Source organism: Rhinolophus ferrumequinum, chromosome 6, assembly GCF_004115265.2.
Source record: "Rhinolophus ferrumequinum isolate MPI-CBG mRhiFer1 chromosome 6, mRhiFer1_v1.p, whole genome shotgun sequence".
In the NCBI taxonomy this organism is placed as follows: domain Eukaryota; kingdom Metazoa; phylum Chordata; class Mammalia; order Chiroptera; family Rhinolophidae; genus Rhinolophus; species Rhinolophus ferrumequinum.
The window spans coordinates 79,953,558-79,977,637 of record NC_046289.1 but is presented as its reverse complement, the minus strand read 5'-3'; the positions used below and the strand labels follow the sequence as shown (position 1 = coordinate 79,977,637).

The 24,080-nt window shown below is 32.6% G+C and overlaps 1 protein-coding gene across 3 annotated transcripts in view; it reads left to right on the top strand.

The window, feature by feature from the left end:
* Positions 1-24,080, top strand: part of STRN3 (striatin 3) — an 88,498-nt gene that overhangs the window by 29,545 nt on the left and 34,873 nt on the right. For all 3 annotated transcript variants that reach the window (XM_033107384.1, XM_033107386.1, XM_033107387.1), the window contains exons 2-6: positions 8,901-9,004; positions 9,413-9,486; positions 13,368-13,449; positions 15,689-15,862; positions 22,328-22,457. In XM_033107384.1, coding sequence (XP_032963275.1) covers positions 8,901-9,004; positions 9,413-9,486; positions 13,368-13,449; positions 15,689-15,862; positions 22,328-22,457 — 564 coding nt within the window. The remainder of the gene's footprint in view (positions 1-8,900; positions 9,005-9,412; positions 9,487-13,367; positions 13,450-15,688; positions 15,863-22,327; positions 22,458-24,080) is intronic.

Below are 24,080 nucleotides of genomic sequence, written 5' to 3'. Positions count from 1 at the left end.
GGATTATTTTGGGGTGGAGGGGTGGAAATATGTACAAGATACATAAACTCTTTCTTGAATTTAGAGCCTATTGTCCCGAGTCCAATTTTGGGAATAATTATCACGTTTCATATTGTGTTGTATGTGTTACGGTGAAACTATAAATAAACAAGTCAAAACATGGATCATCATTACATATGTTTATGTAAGGATCTGAAAGATTCTCCTTAGTGATGTATTTTCCTATATAAAAGGTATGTATGAAAAGATCAAATATCTTACCGTATTACATTTTATCAGTAATAAACAGTAGCTTTCTTGTCTCGCATTCAGTTTTTAAAGAGTTTAAAACAGTTCCATAAAAAAGAAACAGATTCTAGGAATTTCTGTATGCCTAGTTCTCATCTATTCATATCATTAAGTGTCCATTACTTCTAAGGGTGCAACAAATGAAGCTGTTAGAATTCTTGGTGTTGAAATTGCTTGAGCGTTGTATTCCATTTTAATTGTTATGTTTGTGAATAGTTTTAATATGAGCTAATACGAAATTACGTGAGAAAAATTTCCCCTAGATATTTAAAAGCCATTTTTCTTGTAAAGATAATTGACTTAAAACAACTATCTAGGATTTTTCATGAAGAGGAATAAATGTAAAACTTTTATAGGCCTTTTTGTGGGAAGATGTTATGGAATTCCAGAGAAGTAAAGTCCAGGGTATCTTGCCACGGCTGTGGTAGCTGTGGGCCAAATCAGAGATGTCCTATTTGGGGAAACCTTTATTAAGTAATAGTGTTTATGTGAGCCGTTAACGGGAATTTCCAGAAGCCATTATTGTTTTCTTCATTGACTTTCTTAAGGTTAGTTAAATATATGTCAGGGTTGTGTTCAGGTTTTTTTCCCTTGGAAATATAAAAATTTAAGTTAACTAATTGTACATTGGTAGGACTTAGTACTATAACAACAATAATAGTACTATCACAATAAATGTTAGAGTATAAACACCTAACTCCTAAAATAGGATTTTTAGCTTATTGATGTTAACTTTCTTAAATATTTTCTTAATTTTGATCATTAATACTGAATTTACGTAGACTTGACAAGCAAAATTTCTGGACTCACAAACGTACTTAACCAAAGTGAATTTTTCTTGTATGCATGTGAAAAATCTCTTTGAATTTCTTAAAAGTAATGTCACTTACTGTAGATGAATTAAGTATTTCCAGGTTTGAGATTCAGCAAGAGATTGTACATACCTGCTCATTCCAGTATTTTACATTTCAGAAAACTGAGACACTATTAATAATTATGACTTAATTTGTTTTTTAAACAGCATATTTATTAAGTTACACATAATGCCAGGCACTGTTCTGCATAATAGGAATACATCGGTGAACAAAAGACAAATATTCATACTTTTATGTAACTTAAATTTCTCGTAGCATTTATATGATTAGCAAAACAAGGATAGTTGATTGGTATTCCAATTTTCTTAGTATGAAATTGGGCTGGCATATATTTTTCATCCTGCTTGCCAGTTCAAACAGTTTTGTCATGGCTGCCTGGTGCCTGAGTTATATTAAGAATTCTTAACTCTGAGGCAGTTATTGATGTCTGTTTTGGGTGTGGGAGGGGAACTTGTGGCATCCTGAGATTATCAACCCTTCCCTTATCTCTTTAGCTGATTTTCTCTGCCCATTCTTTTGAGCAGCTTTGTAGTTTGATGAGCAGAATGTACTCTGGACTGAGCCTGCCCAGTTTAAGTCTTAGTACCTCCACTGCTATTCTTGTGATACCGACCAAGTTACTTAACCTGGTTATTTGTACTCCATTTGTCTCTTCTGTCAAGTGGGGGAAATAATACCAACTCAATACTAACTCATAGGATCATTGTGAGAAGTAAGTGTGTACACTTAAATACTTAAAATTGTGTTTGGCATGTAGCATACTTGACAAATATTTGTGATGGTTATTATTCCTCCAGCTTTTCATTTACAATTCTGAAGTCCAAAAGTTCTTGAAATCAAAAGGTTTTTGTTAACCATTTGATGGCAAAAATGTTACCTGAAATAGCATAGGCTATTAATTGTGTTTAATTATCCCATTTACTGAAAACTAAGATACTTTATTGTATTTGTTACTGCCACAATTTGCATTGGATGAGGTGTTATGGAATATCTATTACATACACTTGACTAATAATTTCCAGAATACATCTGCCCTAAAGGGTTTTGGTAAAGAAATGTGGACCTCTACTAGTGAAAATTATACTACATAGCCAAGCCTGTCTTTTTCTCACATCAGTAATCTTAAGATTGTAATGATTTTAAATAGCTTGCCTGATCAGTAATTTCCTTAATTGATTACTCAAAATGCTTTGAGTTTTAAGAGAAAAAGTAATAAGTTAATCTAAGCTGCTATTCTTGAAAACTTACTTGTAAAATTTTTTATTTGTAACCTGTTTATTTTTATTATAAAATTTGAAATATCTCTTGCATATTCAAAAAATTGTTTCAAGAAACATACCATTCTTAAGAACGTATGTGCCCTCCAATAACAAGAAAGATGTTTTTCTCCTCCTCTAATTGTAAAGTACTGTGAAAACCATTTTGTTATTTTTTGACAGTACAGTCATCTTTCATTTTGTCAACGTTCTCGTTATTGGCTTCCCCAAAGAATCAGTCTTGTCAGCAGAAAAAAGAAAAAAAAGCTGAAAGTCACTTGCATGGAAGCCTTTTCTACTTAGTCAGTTTTTAAAAAATTATAACCAGCCATATTCCAAAAAGAATTGCATTCTCTTTGCAAAGATACGTAAATAACAATAAAATATGTTAGAAGTAGCAGAGTCCATTTATTCTTAGACATAATTTGGTTGGTTTAAAGCAAACCAACTGTTGCCATGTAAAATGACATTGGGATTTTAGAGGGTGGTGGTGGCATTTTTATTAAATTTTGTTTTACTTGTAAATAGAAGAAACAAAAATACAGGTTTTATTTGCCTCTGGAAATCTTAGTATTTTGTTGGTGTTTCTCTTTTCCCTGGAATTCTAAGCTTGCTTTAAAATTGGAAAATGAAAAATTTTATAAACTGTTGCAAGCAAGCTTTTTGTTTATTTATTGTTCTTGAAAAGTGTATGCCTTTTGCCATGCACCTTTTTAGAGGGGATCTGATTGCTTGTATTACTGGATGATTGTACAAAGATTTCTGTGCAGTATGCCTCCTTGCACTGAATTACAAGGCTACGTGTGTGTGTTTTAAAATCTAAGCTGCTTGATAATTGTATTAATTAGCTAGGTTTTGAAACTTTAGTATGATCTGAATTTTTTCTATATTTTATGTTTTATGTAAAATGTCGGTGGGCCAGCTGATTCTGTATATATGTATAGCTTAAATTATTTACAGCTGAAACTTGCTTAACCTGAAGTATTATTTAAAGTGCTTGGAACAGAATCACAGGTATAATTTTAGTTGAGAGGGTACTGACATTTGTTGATAGCCTATTTATTTTATTTACTTTTTCATTAACTAGATTCAGATGGGCAAAATAACATAGTGATTAGATATTTATAATAATATAGCCTACTATTTTAAATAGTGGTGTTAGGAGTTTATTATTGCTATAACCTGATTTTGTCTTTAATTTGCTTCTAAACCTAAAGTAGTTAACGCTTTTTTTATTAATTGCTTGGATGTTAAAAGTTTGTTCCCGAATGGTAGTACAGTTTCTAAATGTTCTGTTTTTCAGTAAGTTCTGAAGAGTGTCTTAAAATCATTAAGTGTTAATAAAACAAAACTCACCTATTTCTCGTGTTTGCATTTAGTTTAAATTTTGTTTAGAGTAATAAAACTCTTACAGTAAAACAAATTTGATTAAGGAATTTCTTTGTTTTAAACAAGATACTCATTTTACAAACATTGGAACCTACAGTAATTGTGAAATCACTTCAGTCTGATGTTAGCTGAATCAGTGTTGATCATTTGGCACTGGTGACCTCTAGTGGTCTTGCAGTTAAACGTGATCTGTTGTAAATAGGTATCAAGTTAATTTTTTAGCTTGTCATGTCACAATCACATGCTGATTGCTGAATAAAATCAAGTGATTAAATAAAATATGGTCCCAGTGAGTACCTTTGCCTACATTAAAAGGGAGAAAAGTTTTCATAAAAATCAATAAGATTTGTTTCTCCAAATTAACTGAGATTGGCTATGGAAACAAATTTACGAAAGTTCATTTTTGCCTGTACAGTATATTTGTAGTAATGAATTTCAAGTTAATTATCTAGTCATTTTTATACTCTTGAAATCAAATAATTAGAAACATTAAAATTACATAAGTTTGGCAAATAAAAAAATGAAAATTTATGGTTCCTAAAGTTTTTCCTTTATTGACGTTACTACACATTTCATTGTAGAACCTTTTTCTCTTCTTCACTACTGGACCTAGATCCTTTGACATTCACAATAAAAATATACTTTTAAACCCTTAAGAATGAGATTAATTTTTAAAATATTTTTAAATTGTGAAATACAATTTATATACAGAAAACATAATCGCACAGTTTAACCAGCTGTTATAAAGAGAACAGCCATGATACCATTCTTGGAGAGATCAAGAAATAGAGTATTGCCTTTTCTTTCTTTGCTCTAAGTATTTCATTGTACTAATAGTCCACAATTTATCTATTTTCTAATTATGGGCATTTAGATTGTTTGCAGTCTTTGCCTGTTATTAAAAAAAGGGAATTTTTTTTTATGTGTCTCTTAGTACATACATACATACAGTGCATTTCTTTTGGGTAAATGTCTAGGGATTTTTTGGTTTAATGTATTTATATTTCCACCTTGAATAAATACAGCCAAAGAGACTATACCAGTTTATGGTCCCATAAGTTGTTTATGAGAGTATCTGTTGATTCACATCTTCCTCAACAAAGTTGAGAAATTTTTAGCCAGTCTGGTATTGTGTTATTTTATTGTATTTTTAATTTGTATTTCTCTGACTGCAAATTGAGGTTGTAGATCTACTATTGAGGTTGAGAACTGTTTCATATCTTGATTGGTAATTTTGGTATCTTGTGATCTGGTAGTGTTAATTCTTTTTACAATATTTCCATCAGGCTGGGTTTTGTTTTTTTTTTTAATTAGGTGGTATGTCATTTTGGGGAGCAGATAGGAATTATATATTATGTTTATGAGTCCATTCTCAGCTATATGTTTTAAAATATCTTCTTCCATCTGGTTTGCCTTTTTTGAAAGACTGTTTTTTTTAATACTTTTTAAATGTGCTAAAAAGCAGTTACCATCTTAACCATGTTCAGGTGTACAATTAGTGGTGTTAAATACGTTCACATTGTTGGAAACAGATCTCCAGAACTTGATCTGACAAATCTGAAACATTAAACCCATTAAAACAACAATTCCTCGCCCCACCTCTCCAATAACCACCATTCTACTTTGTTTTATCTATTTGACTGCTTTAGATACCTCAGAAAAGTGGAATCCTACAGTATGTATCTTTTTGTGACTGCCTCATTTGATATGGCATAGTGTTCATGTAGCGTGTGACAGGATTTCCATGCCTTTTAAGGCTGAATTATTGATATATTCCTTTGTATGTATATACCACATTTTGTTTATCCATTCATTTATTGATGGACAGTTGGGTGCTTCCACCTCTTGGTTATTGTGAAAAGAGGTGCTATCACACTGGCAGTTTGGAATTATGTTAACTGCCTTGTACAATTTGGTGTTTCTCAATAGTGAGTCTACTTTTCCATTTAGGTTAATTTTTTATATCTCAGTTAAAGTTTTAAAATTTCTGTGCAGTGATCGTGTACATCTTTATTGGTTTATCCTTAGGTACTTTTGTTTTTTGATGCCATTCTAAATATGTTTTTTCTGGTTACTTTTTTTTTTTTTTAAGGGTGGTTTTCTTCACCTCGTCATCAGGTCTTTCGGCTTTTTTTTTTTTTTTAAAGATTTTATTGGGGAAGGGGAACAGGACTTCATTGGGGAACAGTGTGTACTTCCAGGACTTTTTTCCAAGTCAAGTTGTTGTCCTTTCAGTCTTAGCTGTGGAGGGTGCCGTTCAGCTTCACGTTGTTGTCCTTTTAGTCTTAGTTGTGGAGGGCGCAGCTCAGCTCCAGATCCAGTTGCCGTTTCCTAGTTGCAGGGGGCGCAGCCCAGCATCCCTTGCGGGACTCGAGGAATCGAACTGGCAACCTTGTGGTTGAGAGCCCACTGGCCCACGTGGGAATCGAACTGGCAGCCTTCGGCGTTAGGAGCATGGAGCTCTTACCGCCTGAGCCACCGGGCCGGCCCTTTCTGGTTATTCTTTAAAATGATTATTTGCAGAGATGATAAATACTATTGGTGGTGCATTATGTAACCTGTAAAAATGGTTGAAAAGTCCATTGTCAGTGATCCTTACTAAATGCCAAATCTGTTAAATTGGACTTTGTCACCACTATCAGACTTAATTTTTACCTTTTCTGACAAACTGTCTAGATAGTTGGTGATACGAGGTCAAAAGGTCAGTTCCAGTAGTTACTAATCTGCCATCTGCTTTTTACTACCCCCTGCAGGTGTTTTTGGTTAGACTATGTCTTTTTAAAAGTACTGTTTTGATGAATTCTCACCTTTACCTGGTCCTGTGTCTTTGTGAATTATCTCCCTTCAGCTTCTGTTCAGAAGTTGTTTTGGGATTTTGGGTTTAGGGCATGCAATGTGTGTATGTGTGTGTTGTGTTTATTTGTTTAATTAACTGCATTCTCTAAGTATGGATGGTTTTTAATATGAAAATGCCAAAGAAAAGCGGAAATTAATTTTCATTACAGTGTAAGATTCTAATAGGAAGCATTACCATTCTGTAGTCTTTTATTTGTATTCCCTTAGAGGACATTATAACTTTCACTTAGTTTGTAATGCCTTTCCCAATCAGAAAATCAGCAACTACTGCTTCTTAAGAAGCAGAGTAAAATGAGCTTCTTTCATCTTTTTCCATGGCTAATTGTAGAATGCTTACAAGATCTGGAAATTGGAGTCATATTAATGGTTCTATAGTATGTGATTTATATTTTTTTCCTTAAAAAACCAGCTAGTACAGGATTTCTGGTCAAGATGGTGGAGTAGAATATTGTATGTCAACTGTAATTGAAAAATTTTTTAAATTATTTAAAAAAAAAAACAGCCAATACAGGAAAAACCCTCAAGCAGAATTGCTTTATGCTCTGTAATGAAATTGACCTGTTTTCCCTTTGCCTCAAAACTTGAGAGAGTCATAAATGCTACTTTTTTTCTTTTTAGGATCTTAGACTATTGGATTCTAAATCTACCATTTCTCCAAGACCTTTTATTTTGAAACTTGCATTTAAAAGTTTTATGTAGCTATCTATAACTTAAGTGTTATGGAGTTGTATATGATTTTTTTAAATGAGTAATAGAGAAGAAATTGTTTTGATGCCAGTGGACATTTATTTGAGTTTTTATTAATTAACTTCAATTAGCTGGTCTGCTGGCTGGTGTATTTCTGTTATACAAATGAACACATCTTAATTGAATTGATTAAATCATCCAGCTGAATTCATTTGTTCTAATTCCATGTTCACTGAAATTTTTAAAAATGAAAAAAATCATAAATTAGGTTACTTTCTCGTAATGAACACCTATGAGTCATCTCAGCAAGACCATTTTCTCCCATGTGAAAGTTAGTTTTGTAAATGGCTGCATAATGGAAATGTCCCCATACAGATGCTAGCCTCTTTAGACTTGACTCTTTAGTATAGAGTAGATGAAAGATACTGACATGTTGAGAAGGGCCAGAAAAAAGATGGAGAATTGCCTCTCTCGGGAAATAAGGCAATTAAAAAGAAAAGAAAATCCTTACAGAAAAATGACAACAGAAAGTACTGAGGTCATTAATCATATATTGTGGCTTAACTTGAAACTACAGTAGTCACACCCATCCCCCAACCCCCTTCTTGGTTTCACTTTCTGTGGTTTCCTTTACCTGTGATCAACCTTGGTCTGAAATACTAAATGGAAAATGTCAGAAATAAACAATTCATAAGTTTTAACTTGCACGCCATTCTGAGTAGTGCGATGAAATCTCGAGCCATTCCACCTCAAACTAACCATTTCATTTGAAACCTATGTGAAACTGTGGGTTATGGCTAGCGTAACCACACTGTACTTGCTACCCACCCATTAGTCACTTAGTAGCTGTGTCGTTTTATGAGAGAGACACAATTCATACAACTCTTATTATATTGTTATAATTGTTCTATGCCTGTTTTATCAATTAAAGTTTATCATAGGTCTGTATGTATAGGATAAAACAGCGTATGCATATATATATAGGGTTTGGTACTATCTGCGGTTTCAGGCATCTACTGGGGGTTTTTGGAACGTATCCCTTTGAATTAGTGAGGGACTGCTGTATTTGCAATACTCTGGTATTGTTTCAAGAATTACAGTTTAGAGTGGGGTGGGTAGAATGGAAACTATCATAAATTTTAAAGTTTCTCATGAAAGAAATGCTTTTGAGGCAATATTACTGTTTTTTGAAACATCTTATTTTGGGAAAAATATTTATGTACTTGAGAATATAATCTTTTTTAGTATCTTGTGACTTACATGTTAGGAATTAGATACAATTTTAGGTATAAAAGTTTCCTTCAAGATTATGTAAAATATTATTGGTGATCTTTAGGATTATAAACAAGTAGCTACAAATATTTGTAGTTATTTTTATTTTTAACATGATTGTGTATCTAATACAAAGTTTGGTCAACTACTACTATGAATTTTAAGTCTTGCTGTCATGAATAAAAGTGCAGAAGTCTACCTTTATCGTTTTCCTTTTCTCAAGTCTCTATGTATAGTTAAGAAAAAATGAAAATAAATGGACCATTTATATTTTTAGGCCCGAATAGCGTTTTTGCAAGGAGAAAGAAAAGGTCAAGAAAACTTGAAGAAGGATTTAGTAAGAAGAATAAAGATGTTAGAGTATGCATTAAAACAAGAAAGGTATGTGTGTCCCATTTTATTATATGAATAAAATAAATTAGAACATTATTATTCTCTTTTATATCATTGTACAGTGTATTTGAAAGCTATTTGAAATACACAAAACCATGCCCAAAATATAAGGATATTTTGATACAATTCTTATGTGAGAAAAGAATAAGAGATTAAAATTTTAAATTGAAATAGCATCTTTTGTTATAGAATCTAAGTTTTGGAATATAGTTGGGTAATTTACCTTTTTTTTCCTTTTAGAGTGGTACATTTTTTTCATCCAAGTTCCTTTGCAAGTTTAAAGAAACAGATGTTCATATCATGTTTTATTTGTTATGTTTCTCCAATAACATAATTACTTAGCTGTGTGGAAAAAGAAAAAAATTTCTTTTCAACAATTTTTTATTAAATTTTCAGGGCAAAATATCACAAATTAAAATATGGCACAGAACTGAACCAAGGTGATTTGAAAATGCCAACCTTTGAATCAGGTAAACTCCATTCTTCTGTTCCTCTGTGGCCCCCTCCCGCAATTCAAGAAAAATTGGTTTAAGCTTATTTTTACTTGACAGACATGTTCTCTCCCCCCCATTTTGCTTTGATAGCATTGGTTAGTCAGATGGTTGACTGTTGTACTACTGTTTATAATTTTGGGGAAAATAATGAATAAAAGTAAGTAGTTCATGTACATCTCAGTCTTGAGGTTATTTGTTCTATTTTCCTTGTGTTGAAAACTATGTCAAACTGTAGATGCATTTTTGGTAGTAATTAGAGGTGGAAGGTAATGAAGTAATAAATAACTTACTCCACCAGCAGGCAATTCTTGTCCCATCCTATATAAGCTTAATTTTTTAATTAAAAACTTATTTTTATCAAGAGAAGCGGTGATTAACTTAATTTAGTTCCAAAGAAATTAGAAATTTGATTGAATTTGGAAAATGCAGTGACAACCAAGTAAGGATCCGAGAAGGAAAAAATGACATCCAGTGGGCCTTGCTCTTTTCTATACAGATAGTGAATCGGAGAGTACCATCTGATGAACAGTTATGTGGGGAAGAGAGGGCTGGATAGAGAAAAGAGCTAATAGTGTAATGTAAGGTTAGCGTTCCATATGGTTACAGTTAGAGTAGTCCGAAAGTCTAAGAAATAAGTGTTTGGATTTATATTATACAATACTTGGAAATATTAGCAATTTCTCAGTTATATTTAAAACCTATTTACATATACACTGATGGTACAAATTGAATTCTATGCAGTTATTGGATGCTAATAAAAGGTGTCTTTATTTATATATACAATTTTTCTTTTTCTTCTATAGTTGTTTACATATCTAAAAAGTCAAACAATATATGGTAGGGGCAATAAAACTTACATGTGGATTTTTTTAGTTGGGTATTATAGTAAATTTTTAAAATTCAGTTAATTTGTTTTTAGTTTGATATAAAGTACTTAGAACTAGACAGAAACACTCCATACATACAACCTGCAGTTGATTTATTTTTGGGGTCTGCTCCACTTTCTAAGATGGCTAGAATATTCAAGCAGTCACTTTCTAAAACTCAGGTGCTGACCACCAACTTGGTCTGTGTAGTATGAGGAGGGAGGCTAGTGGTAGACAGACTCGTTTGTCTTGGAGCCACAGTCAGAACTGGCCAGCTGGTCTCGCTGCTAGAGTTTGTAGAAAGCAAAATCATTAGCAGGTAAACCTCTCCTGTCCACAACCTGAAGTCAGATAAAAATAAACTGGTCCTAAACTTGTTTTAAACTTAACTATTAGAACTTCTTAAAGTTGAGGAATAAAATGACATCAAGTATTTGATTTATAGGAGACAGTAATAACAAAGTAGTTTGTTTTTACAGAGGTATAAAAACTACTAAGGATGTTTACTGGGGAAGAAAACAAAGGGATGGGCAAAAATACACCATACCAACAAAGGGGGATAATATCATTACATCAAAGTATAGAGACAAACATTAAATGAATCAGTATTGCCTTTTATATGCCTAAAATAAATCAAAATGTAAAAAAGCAAAGATATGCAAAATATTGATTTGGTAGAAGTAAAAGATATGCATGTTTTTATACCTGTCTCAATAATCCCAATATATATAAAGTAAACCTAATCCTATAAAAGGGGTTATATCCAAATATGTAAAGATCTCCTTTTCCCCTACGTTTGAGAGAAAAACATCTGTAACAGTAGAAAAATGGGTAAAAGACTTGAAAAGGCACCCCATAAAATGGATACCCAAATGGCCAATAAGCATATGAAATGATATCCAATTTTAATAGTTATTGAGGAAATATAACTTAAAAACACAGTGAAGTATATAGTTAGACACCTACCAGAATGGCTACCATGTGAAAGAGAAAAAGTCAGGTGTGGAGGAGGATGTGAACAACCAGAATTTGTAGACCTACTGGTGTTGGGATTGTAAATTGATAGAACTGCTCTGGAAATGACTTGTCTGTGGTATTCCTACAGGGAACGTAGCATGCCCTGTGACCCAGTAATTCCTTTCCCAGGTATTCCACTCCTTAAAATGCTTAATGTGTTCATCATAAGGCTTGTATAAGAATGTTCATGGTACTATTATTTTTAATAGTAAAAAACTAGAAACAACTTGAATGTCCTTCAGCCTTAGAATGGATATATTGTGATATTAGCATAATAGAATGCTGTCTAGCAGCAAAAGTGAACAAATCATAAATACACCTGATAACATGGATGCGTCACATAAAACTAAAAATTGATATAAATGATTTAATGTTATCAAATTAAAAAATTTCGTTTTTAGAATTCAGGATAGTATGCCCTTCTGGGAGTATCAAGTGACTGGAAAAGGGCACTAAGAAAGTTTTTGGGATAATGGTAATGTTTTGTTTCTTCATCTAGGTACTGATGGGTGTAATAAAAAATTGAAAAAAAAAATTGAGCTGTAGCTTATGATGTACTTTAAGGATATTCTTAGCAGCATTATTTATAACAAGGAATAATGGAAACTAATTTCAACATTAGGGAACTGGTTAAATTAAATAGGTAAATATATCTTCTGTGGAATATGATGGAATCGTTTTATATGATGTTAATCTGTTTTATTGCCATAGAGAGAATGTTCAAGATACATTGTCAAAAGCAGCTTATAGTGCAGTATACACGTTGGCCCATTTTTTTTTTTTTCTTTTTAATGAGGGGAGAAGCTTATGTATGTATTTTCAGATGGGAATATGGAATGATAAACTTTTAAATACTAACTTTTGGTGATAGGATTTTGGGCAATTGTATTTCCTTTTTTTTAAATGTTTTTTCTTTCTCCGCTGATTATGTGTTATATGTGATTAAAAAATAAAATGTTATAAATAGAAAAAATTATAAATAGAAAAATAAGGAGACTATTAGAATGAAATAAACATTTCTAGAAATTATAGAAATTCCTACGTTGAGGGGAAGAGTGAGAAGATATTAATAATAGGATTGTTAAGGTTGGAGAAGTAATACCTGCAGAGAATATTTGAATTACTACCAATAAATATTTATTGATGTGACTGAGGAGTCTTGGAGCTTAACAACTATGAGCCGTTCTAAGTTCTCAACATTCAGTGTGACGGCTGGTCTTTAATGCCCTTTCTGCTTTATCTTTGTTTTTATATTAGGAATTTATGGGAAAATAATTCTATAACTTCATTAGTACCAATAAAATTAAATTTCACTCTAGGGACATTTATTGAGAACTTATCTCACCTGAAATCGTGCTATTTATGAAATCCTTTTTTGGTACATCTACTTTGTTACCTAAGAATAAAAAGTGACATTTTACTTACAGTAAAAACTGTTTTCTGGTTTAACTTTTAGTTCTAAAAAATGAAATTGACTATATAAAGTCTTGTGATGTAGACTTAGAGTCTACTCTTACCGACTCTAAATTAAGTTGTTCACTAGTTTTATAGAATTAATTTCTTAGTAATGTTGATTTTAAATCACTCATGGGAATGTTAAACATAGCTTCTTAATTTCAAAAGCATTCAACTCAGTAGAATTCTGGTAGTTAAAAAAATAATTTTAATATTTTATTTCAAGGCCTGGGCTTTGGATTTTTGAATCCATGGTAGTTATAGTTAATGTACACTTGGCTTTTCCCAATTTTAAAACAGGGAGGGTCCTAAGTGTTTGAGTTATTGGGATAAACACACTTAAAATAAGTTGCCTACAGTAAATACTCAATAAAAGTTAATTTTCTTCTGTTCTTTATAAAATATCTAGGTTTATTTTTGCGGGAATTTATCCCTTAGAACTTTGGCAATATTTTCAGTAGTTGAAATAATGTATATGAAACTTTTTTGTTTTTTTGTTTGTTTTTTGTTACTTTTTAGAAGAAACCAAAGACATAGAGGCTCCCACAGCGCCTCAGAATAGCCAGTTAACGTGGAAGCAAGGCAGACAGCTGTTAAGACAGTGAGTAATGGTTCATTTTCAGCTTTAAGGATCTAGTTATGAAGTCTTATATTCACTTTGCAAGTGAAAAATTATTTAATGACAGTGGGACAATGTGTAAAGTTTTCATATTGCTTTTTATACGCTTTGTTCGATATTTGGATCTTTTTTCCTCTGAATGTTACTTTGAACGTTTCTCAGGATGATGATTTTTTTTATTTGCTGGGTAGAATGTCATAAAGATAGGATGCTTTGAAGACCAAAACAAAAACAATACAGAGTTCATACTTGTAGACACTCCCATTCCCATCACTGTACAATTCACATTTGGTTTTAGTGACAGTGTGACTGATTTAAAGAAGGAATTTGGCTATATCTGAAACTTCAGAAGTGTCTTGCCAAATCCTACCCTTGTATTTTTGAGGAACTTTCTGATGTTTGAATTCTTTGTTGTATTAGAAGTACTTCTGTCTGTGGGGAATCTTATTTATTGTTGTTTATATTTGTTCTTCTCCCTTATGCTTTGAAAACTTTGGTACTTGTATATTCCTAATATCCTGGGTAATTTACATTTATTCAACCTTCAATAAGCCAGTGAAGTGTGGTCAGATGCTTGATCTTGTTATTACCTAGAGCTACCCTACCTCTGGAATATTCCATGATCTGACGACAGTCATCTTATATTCCACCTCTCACTCTAGTTCCATGTTTTTGCCTTTTCACTTTAACTTGCTCTTTAGTTGCACAGTATTATTTCTCTCCTGAATGTCTAATCCTATTGCCTGGATTTATATTCTTTCTCTTTTCACCTTTTCTAAGAGTAGTTTTATCTCCATAGTTTGCTTTGGTCATTGCTTACCTTTCTCGTCTGTTTTCCGTTTTGATGTTCCATTGACGCTACTATAAAAAACATATTTAAAAGACCTTTTTGGTTCATATTTGATCTTTTGCAAACATTTGACATTAACTATTCATTCCATTTTGAAACTTTTTTTTACTTTCATGGTATCACTCTATCATTTGTGCGCCCCCCCGCCCCCATTTCTCAAGTATTTCCTTTTAATTTTCCTGTGAGTTCTCTTCTAGCGCATTAGATGTTTGTGTATTCAGGTTTTCTGTTCTTACTTATGCTTCTGGTCTGGATAACTTCATTTAAATCCATGTCTTCACAGACCACCAAACACTAATGACTCCCAAATCTATCTACCCAGTTAAATCTCTTACGAGCTTTTGACCTTTCTTGGCCTTTCTTTTGACCTTTATCGTGCCTAACAAATGTTTTCACTTTTATAGACATTACATGATTATCTGATAGTTATTCTATAAACCAGATTCTGACCCTTTATTCTTTATTTCATTGAATAGGACTACCATCAAACCATCCAAGCTGGAAACCTGAAAAGTTTCCCAAATTCTTTATATCTTTTTTCATTCTACTGCCATGTTTTATTAGTGTACTAAATCACTAAGATTATATTTTGCTTATTTTTCTCTTGTTTATTTTCCTCTTCTCCAGCTTTACTTCTTCCTTTGTTGGTGTCCTAACCAGTCTTCCTAGATTTAGCTTTCACCTAAAAATCTTTTGTTCTTTTGTCAGCAGTATATAAGCTCTTTTTTAGCATCCTTCCTTAGCCTATGAAATACTTTAGGAAGAATTTTTTAAATTTGTCACACAAAGCCATTCATGACCCATCATCTATATTTATGTCATAATCCGATCCCTTTGTTCTTTTTCAGTCTCATCCTCGATCTTAGCTTAAGTACTCTGGTGTAGATATACAGAAAGTTTGAAGACCATGGAATCGTAGGAACGCCATGAGATCTTAAATCCTAAAAGGAGAACTAACTTGTCCATCCACCTCTGGCTGATAACCCAGTTTTAAACTTAGCCTGTCACTCTTCTAAGGTTTTGTTCTACTCATTCTTTACCACTTTCTGGACTTTTTTTTTTTTTTTTAAAAAAATATATATCATCAACTCCTAAAGCCTCTTAAGTTTTTAGGGCTTTTTAGGTTTTAGGATAATTTGTCCTTAATTAATGTTGACCATACTGTATGCTTTCTTAATTCAAGTTTGGTTTGTAATTGGCATAGTTCTCTTAAAACTGGAACCAGTCTATAAAGAAGACAGTTATGGAGGCAAAGGAAGAGTATATTTTATAGGATCGTAAATACTAAAATGCTTTGATACAATTTTGAGTTAACAAGTTTGTAGATGTTAACAATATGTGGGGTTTAATATTTTAAATTTTTTCTTATAGATATCTTCAGGAAGTAGGTTACACAGATACAATATTAGATGTACGGTCTCAGCGGGTAAGGTCATTACTTGGACTATCCAATTCAGAACCAAATGGATCAGTAGAAACAAAGAATTTAGAACAGATCCTGAATGGAGGTGAATCTCCTAAGCAAAAAGGACAAGAAATCAAAAGGTATGATCTCTATACTTATAGGTTAACATTGTTTATATAATGGGTTTTATAAATCTCTTAAGCTTCTTGTTACTGTTGTTATTAACAATTTTTAAAGCAGGTAGACTTCAGATTTAAAAACTCCCCTCCCCCCAGATAGTGCCATGGGCAAATAAATTTTCTTACATTTTTTTAAAATGCATCTTAAATTTTGATGCCAAGAGAATGGCTGTAGCTCTGAAAGAGTGCAAAATTAAAATTTGAGGGTGATTTTCATGTACTTCAGAGCTATTTTAACATCCTGATTTTAAAATTTTTGCTGGAGTATTTTCAATAAATTATAATGCTACTCTATAACCAGGATAGCAATGGTTAGACACTAGTGTGAGAGGAACAAGGCTTTGCATTGTTTGGACTCACTCAGAAGCTATCAGATACTCTTTTTTTTAATTTGATGTCTATTGAGATATAATTCACATACCATAAATTTTACCCATTTAAAGTTTATATTTTAATGATTTTTATTAGATTGGTGCAAAAGTCATTGCGGCTTTTGCAGTTATTTTTAACCTTTTAGACTGCAATTACATTTGCACCAACCTAGTGGGATATTCACAGAATTGTTCAGCCATCACCACAATCTAAGTTCTGAAAATTTTTATCTTCCTAAAAAGAAACCCCTACTCATTAGCTGCCCCTCCCCATTCTTCCCTACACTCCTCCCACCCCCAACCTTAGGCAACTTGGTTAATCTACTTTCTGTCTCTAGATTTGCCTGTATTGGAAGTTTGACATAAATGGTTATTTTGCAAGTGGCTTCTTATTTTAAAGGTTCATCTGTGTTATAGCATATGTCAGTAATTTATTTATTTTTATTGCTAAATAATATTCTGTACTATAATATATGACATTTTGTTTATCCATTCCTTGTCCAGTTGATGGGCATGAGGGTGGTTCCACATTTTGGAATAATGAGTGCTACTTTGAACATTGGTATACAAGTGTGGACAGGTTTTCAGTTCTCTTGGGTATATACTTAGGAGTGGAATTGCTGAGTCATATGGTAACTCTGATTACCTTATTGAGGAATTTCCAAAATCTTTTCCCAAGTGGCTGAATTATTTTATATTCCCACCAGAAATTTGTAAGAGTTTTGATTGCTCTACATCCTTGTCAACACTTGTTGTTTGCTGTCTACCAGATATAATTTTGGGGAATACAGACTTGATAAATGCAAGAAGTAGAGCAGGTGGAACTTTTTTTTTTTAACCATTAGATACTATGCTGAATAACAAGTTGGAAGGACAAAGAAAAAGAAAAAAGAGGATGGGGGGAAAATCAAATGAGTTTTTTGAGTTCGTTTAGAACTTAAGAAATTAATTATACATACAGCTTATAAACTAGCTTTATTTCATATCTTAGATATATTTTTTGACATAATGCAGTTATTTAAAACATATTCTACAACTTTCAAGATAACATAAGCCTATGTTTAGGCTTTTTATTCTGAGAAATAAGGTCTCTTGAATAAAAACAATTTGGTATCTAATAGAGCCCCTATTTTCTTTTCTTTAGATTTAAAGAACCATGGAGTGTTTTTGTAGCATAAGAGAAAAGGTGAAAAGTGTTATGCATTTTTCACTAAACTTATTAGCTAACCAGGCTAAGTAGTTTATAGGGTTTGTAAATGTTTTAGAGGAATGCAGCTTACCACACATGAATATGAATTAAAGATTCACAACACTGTATCTTCTCCTTTGAAAGCTTCTTGCCTTTGCAAGATTAAGACTTTGATGTCTTATTAAATAAGTTTTCCTTCTGTTGTGGTTAAAGAAAATAACATGAGATCTATCCTCTTGACAGTTAATTTATTAAGTGTGCAGTACAGTATTGTTAACTGTAAGTGCAATGTTGCAGAGCACATCTCTAGAACTTTTTTATCTTGAAGGACTGGAACTCTATACCCATTGAATAGCAACTCCCTATTTCCTCTACCATTCAGCTTTCTGTTTCTATGAGTAACTGCTTTCAATACTTCCTTAAGTGGAATCATGCAGTATTTGTCCTATGTGACTGACTCATTTCACTTAGCATGAAGTCCTGAAGGTTCATCAGTGTTGTAGTATATGACAAGATTTCCATCTTTTTTATGACTGAATAATATTCTATTGTATATGTATATGCCACATTTTCTTCATCGATTCATTCGTCCACAGATGTTTAGATAATAGTTGTTTTTAATCAAGGCTGGTTTCCTTCTTAATGAGTATACTTAAATATTCTGAATCTGCACTAATGAATGTGTATATGATTCAGCTATTAGGGCCTTTGAAAATGCCTAGGAATAAGAAATGATTTAACACAATTGTAGAGATTTCAGCAAAAAGATGTTTATCATACTCTTATTTTTAATAGTAAAAGATTAGAAGCAGTCGTATGTTAAACAGTAAAGGAATGGTACATCTTAGATCATATTATTAGAGGCAGTATGCTTAATGAGTTAGAATGAATTCTGAAGACAGGCAGACTGGGTTTGAATTCTGACTTCACCACTTTCCAGCTGTGACTTTGGGCAAGGTACTTTACCTTCCTTTGCCTCAGTTTCCTCATTTGCATAATGGTGATGATAGGGTTGACGTGAAGAAGAGATGAATTAATGTATAAAGCATTTAGAACAATGCCAGGGACATAGTGTTAGCTTTTATAGACTATTGTGTATCCAGTTGAAGTGTAACCCCACCAAGAGTAATGTTTACTGGATTTTGCTGAGTGAATGTATTTCTTGATTTTTTTGTAGGGGGATGTAGTGTGTGCATAGTGCATCCTATCACAAAACTTTCACTTTATGAGGATTCCTTGGGAGAGACAGATCTCTTAGATTTTTTAACTGGGAAAAGCTGTGTTGCTTCTTAGTCACTGAGCTGATTTGCCTTTGAACCTCTAGTAGTTGTTCCCTTTCTCTTTTTACTGTTTACAGTCTTGCCAATTTTGTGAGGAGGTACCTCTAGAAAAATGCAGATTCTTCTAGCCTTTTATAGACCAAACTTACCTTTGGCTTCATTTTATTTTCCCTTCATCTGGATATGTTAATTTTTAAATTCTGTTGATTGCCTTTTTAGAAAGAGAGAGGATAGTAAATAAATACTTGACAGAGAAGAAAATTATAATACACCGTAGATGGAGACTTCCACTTAAGCATAGTGGATTAAAGGCACATTTTATTTGTGTGCCGTCTGGAACTTCAGCTGAAATGACAAAGACTTTTTAAGATGCATTAGCACCGAAGGACAAAATTGATTACATAGAAAGAATGAGGCTACTGTCCATCAGATAGGGAGAATTTAACAGTTTTGGAAGCTGGGAAGAAAATGGAGGAATGTCAACTGAGCTTAAATCTAAATGCATTCAGGAACAAAAGGAAGACGAAAAGGAATAAACCAATTCAAGTCCCAAAATGTCAGTAAAGCTCCAAAGTCTAAGGAATGGGAGGTGTCGGGTACATCTGAAGTCAGGCTTAGAGGGGGGGCTGTCAAGAGAGAATTGATTTAAAGTTTATGTAAGAGGTAGTCAGAATCACAAATACCCTCTTTTATCCTGTGCAGCTGGTTGAACACCCCTACCCTATCTTAAAGAATGGTGGTATATTTTCTGGTGAAGTTGAATCAATGATTTCTAAAGAAATCAAGCAACTGTAGGGCCAGTTACTGGTACAGAAAACAGGATTATCTGAAAATCTCCAGCTGAGCAGTGAGATCCCCCGTTTTCTTCTGCTATTTGGCTTCTAATGTGTTGGCAGCTGGTTTTATATCTCTTCAGGCAGGATATTGAAATCGATCACATTAATAGAAGAGACCTAATGAAACTGACAGTTGAGATCTGCCAGTGAAATGGTTGGGCCTCTGTCCTGTTATGCAAAAGTGATTCTAGCTGCTTGACAAACCTCATTCATGTACACGGAACATCCATTTATCCTTTCAGTGCCTCACACTTAAGGAAAGACTTTACTATTATGAAAAATTAAAAAACAAAGAACTGAACAGAAAAGGAACTCAGAAAACAGTGAGCAGAAGACTTTTAAAACTGTAATTAATTTTCTGAGACAGTTGAGAGGATAATACATCTACGAAACAAATAGGATGTTATTTTAAAAGGTTTAGTCAGAGATCAAAAAAGAACTAATAGAAATTAAAAAGTGTGATAGAAATAATTTCCATGTAAAACTTGGAAGATAGGGTTGAAGGACTCTCCCAGAAAAGGGAAAAGAGAAAGTAGAACTGAAAAACTAGGTAAAATCAAAGGTCAATCCAGGAGAGCGAATATCTGACAGGGAGTTTCAGGAAGAACAGGTAAAATGGTGTGGAAAAGATTATTAAGGTAGTAATAAAAGAAAGTTTTCTGGAATATATTTACAGAATGTATTTCCAAGGATTTTTTTTTTTCCAGTTTGAAAGGATTCCCTACAAGTACACTACAAAATTAATTTTAAAAAGATCCGTACAAAGACCATTGTCATGAATTCTAAAAAGAAACAGCACATTAGCATGCAAGTAATGTCTCAGACCTTCACGTTTCATCGTTACTTTAATTTTCATTTTCCTAAAGACTGAAGATGTCGAGTACCCATTTATGCCATCATATGTTTTTTGATATAGTGTCTGTTTGAATAATTTCCCCATTTTTTATTGTTTTGTTTGTTATAGTTGGGATTTAAGTGTTCTTTTTATATTCTGGACACAGGTCCTTCATCTAATATGTGACTTGCAAATATTTTCTCTCAATCTGTGGGCTTCTCTTTAAATTCTCTAACAGTGTCTCTCAAAGAGCAAGGTTTTAATTTGGGAAAGACTAATTCATCAATTCTATCTTTTATGGATTGTGCTCTATTTTATATTTAAGGTCATGTACATGTATTGCTGTGATCAAATACAACTTTTAAAATCTGAAATGTGAGTTCTCACTTTAGAGACAGAAATTTCTATCCGAGGGAGAACAGTTCTTAATTTGTCAAAGTTCAAAACAAAATTCTTGTATTTTAAATTTACTGCAGCAGATCCTCGAATAACATCATTTCCTTCAGTGTAGTTTCATTGTAACATTGATAAGATATTGTTTATGTCAATTAGCCTTTGGTAAAATTGATTTCATTATACCTCGTTTCCCTCTAACGTCGCAGAATCTATCCTCGAGATTAAGTAAGGACTTACTGTATTTTTTATTTTTTTAATTATTGGTGTGCCAGTTTGTCATATATTTTCTTTGCCTTTCATTTAATTCCCAAATATTAAGACATACGATGAACGTTGAACTGAAAAGTGTTTTATTATTGTGGTAGGTTTGTGTTTGTTTTTACTAATTTGCATTTGGTAACACCATCTCTTTCTGTATTCAGTTTTTATATAGGTCCTTTTTTTTTTCTTTTTTTAAATAGGTCCTTAATGTGCTGGAATAGGCAGAGTGGTACTAGGCCTGTTAAAACCCTGTGCCATGTTAAGGTGCTATTAAAAATAGTCTGAATTGTATTATGTCCTTCATTTGGACTAATAGCACCAATCATGGAGGAAGAAAACCCTAAATTTTAGATTATTCTTTTTGTTACCATACACTCTTGGTGTTGATAAGAACATTTGAGGTCATCTAGTTAAACCCCCACAGTTTACAGGTAGGAAAAAAAAGTTTTTTCCCTACCTGTGAAGAAATTGATGCCGAAAGGTTTAAATGACTTGGCCAAATTCAGGCAGCTAGTTAATGGAAGAGCAGAGCCTTTCATTGTGAGAGTGTGTTCAGCTGAAAATCCAGTGTTCTGTTGCTACCTTTGTTAGATGTTTAAACAACTATTGGAACCCCTTTTTTATACATAAAGGAGGAACTCAGATTATAGTTTTAAAAATTGCTTCATATGTAGATAAAAATAGATTATCACTATTGCCTATTAAATGAGTGGTTCTGAAAGACTTGAAAGTATTTCTTCAGTATAGTAAGGATCCCATTTTCTAGGTAAGAAAATTTGTGAAATGGATTGGAATGTTCTATATCTGATTTGGTATAACTTTAAATCTGGCAACCTGATAAATTAAACTTTGGTTTCAGTCCTCAAATATTTTGGCCAAGCTGTAAGAGGTTGTAGAGCCTTTAGAAATGCTGAGCTTAAGTTGCTTGCTTATAGTGGCTTTATTTTGAGAGATAATAGCACATTTGGTTTCTACTACTATAGGATTTTATTTGATGCAGTGATTACTTAAAATATTTTGGACAATATACATAGGAGAAACTCAGTTAACAAAGAACAGTCACTTTTATTTTAATCAGAGAACATAAATAATCTTTTTACATTCTTTTCTTGGGTACAACATTTAGGCAATATATTATAAATAGGTTGTCATTTGAATCTCTATACTACCTTCAGGTACTGTGTTAAAATAGGAACTAGAAAGAAATATTAGAAATAATCTCTGGAACATTTGGATTCATCTTTTTCCCCTCTTACAGGCCTTCTGGTGATGTGCTTGAGACATTCAATTTCTTAGAAAATGCTGATGACAGTGATGAAGAAGAGGAAAATGACATGATTGAAGGCATCCCAGAAGGAAAAGACAAACATCGGATGAATAAACACAAAGTAAGAACTTGATTTTCTATTCTTACAATCTACAATATATACACTCATGTATATTTCAAATAGAAATCTTTGTGAGTCTTAAGTTACATTGCAAGTGATCATTTTTGATTTTACGATGTCGCTTGAAAGTTTTATATATCAGTTCTTATTAAGTTAACCACGTATAGTAGAAATTTTTATGTGCTGTATTACTCACTAAATGGCAAGAAAGAGTCCGTTTTTAAAGGACTAGTCCAGTGGTTTGAACCTTTTTTATTAAAAAAGCAACACCTCTTCCACTCCTGCCACAATTAAGAATCACTGCTGCAGTCTTTTCATGTACAGTAAACAGGTGATACATTAACTGAAGCTTCAGTGGGGATTCTCATGGTGGGTGAGGGAATAAACTGGACTCTAAATGTATCATATTTTGCTATGTATAATGCACAGTTTCTTGCCCAAATTTGTGAGAGGAAAATAAGGATGCGCATTATACATGAGTAGTACTAATTCTGTGTCTATATAAATATTTTTAATTCTTTTATTTACGCTTATGAGTTAAAAGTGTAACGCTAGAAATCAATAACAATATCTGTATGCAAAATAATACCCTGGAGTACGATAATCGGTTTTGTTGGACTTACCACGAACTTGTAATGACAAAGAGTTCTTGGCCTTCTATGATGCGTAAATATTGTAAATTTGTTACCAGTATATAAAATTTTTTTATCTGTTCTTGTGTTTTGTAATTATTTGTTACATAAAAATTTCTTGTACCATATGTTTAAAAATAAATGCTAAAATTCCTTTATAATACAAAAAACAAGTATCTAAATGTAAACAAATAAAAATTTGAATTAAAAAATTAAAACAAAAGATTTTTTTTTCTCCTGAAAATTTGGGCCAAAATCATGGGTGCGCATTATACACGGGAGTGCATTATACACAACACAATACAGTATGTGTCAACATTCTCGTTCTTTGGTAAGGATTAATAATTTACTTTTGCTCATAACCTAAGGAACGGGTTTATCTATTTTAGTGGTGATGTGTGTTAGCTACAGGAGAAAAAGTAGGTGATCCTACTTTTAGGTGATCCATTTGTGAATTGTCATAGTAGTGTATAGCATTTCAAGTAAAAAACGTGGATAGGTTCAGTTGTGGTTCTTTGGGATGTTACATTAGTGTGGGGAAATGCCAGTGCTCCTCAAAAGCTTCTAATCTATAGCAGCGGTTTTTAATGTTTTTACCACATTTCATATGTATAAAATACTCGGTATGTGTAACATGGGTACATAGTCATTTTGCTCCTTTTTTTGTTTGTTCTGGGAAGTAAAGCACTATCATAATTACCACACCTATTGACTTACATTAGTTAATATCCTTATTATCTGTTACATATCACTGAGTTATGGACTACAAATGCAGTGAGATCAATTCAGCACAACACATCAGAGTGTGAGTGAGTGAATGGGTCTTTAAAAGGGTAACTGGAATATTTAAAGAAGTTAACTATTCTTGGTGATTAGCATTTTAAAATCATTCTTACTGCCACATTACTTGCATCACATATTACAGTGGTCTTCACACGACACTGTGGAAAACCATTTATCTAAGGTATAATTTGGGATTGGTTAACTGCAT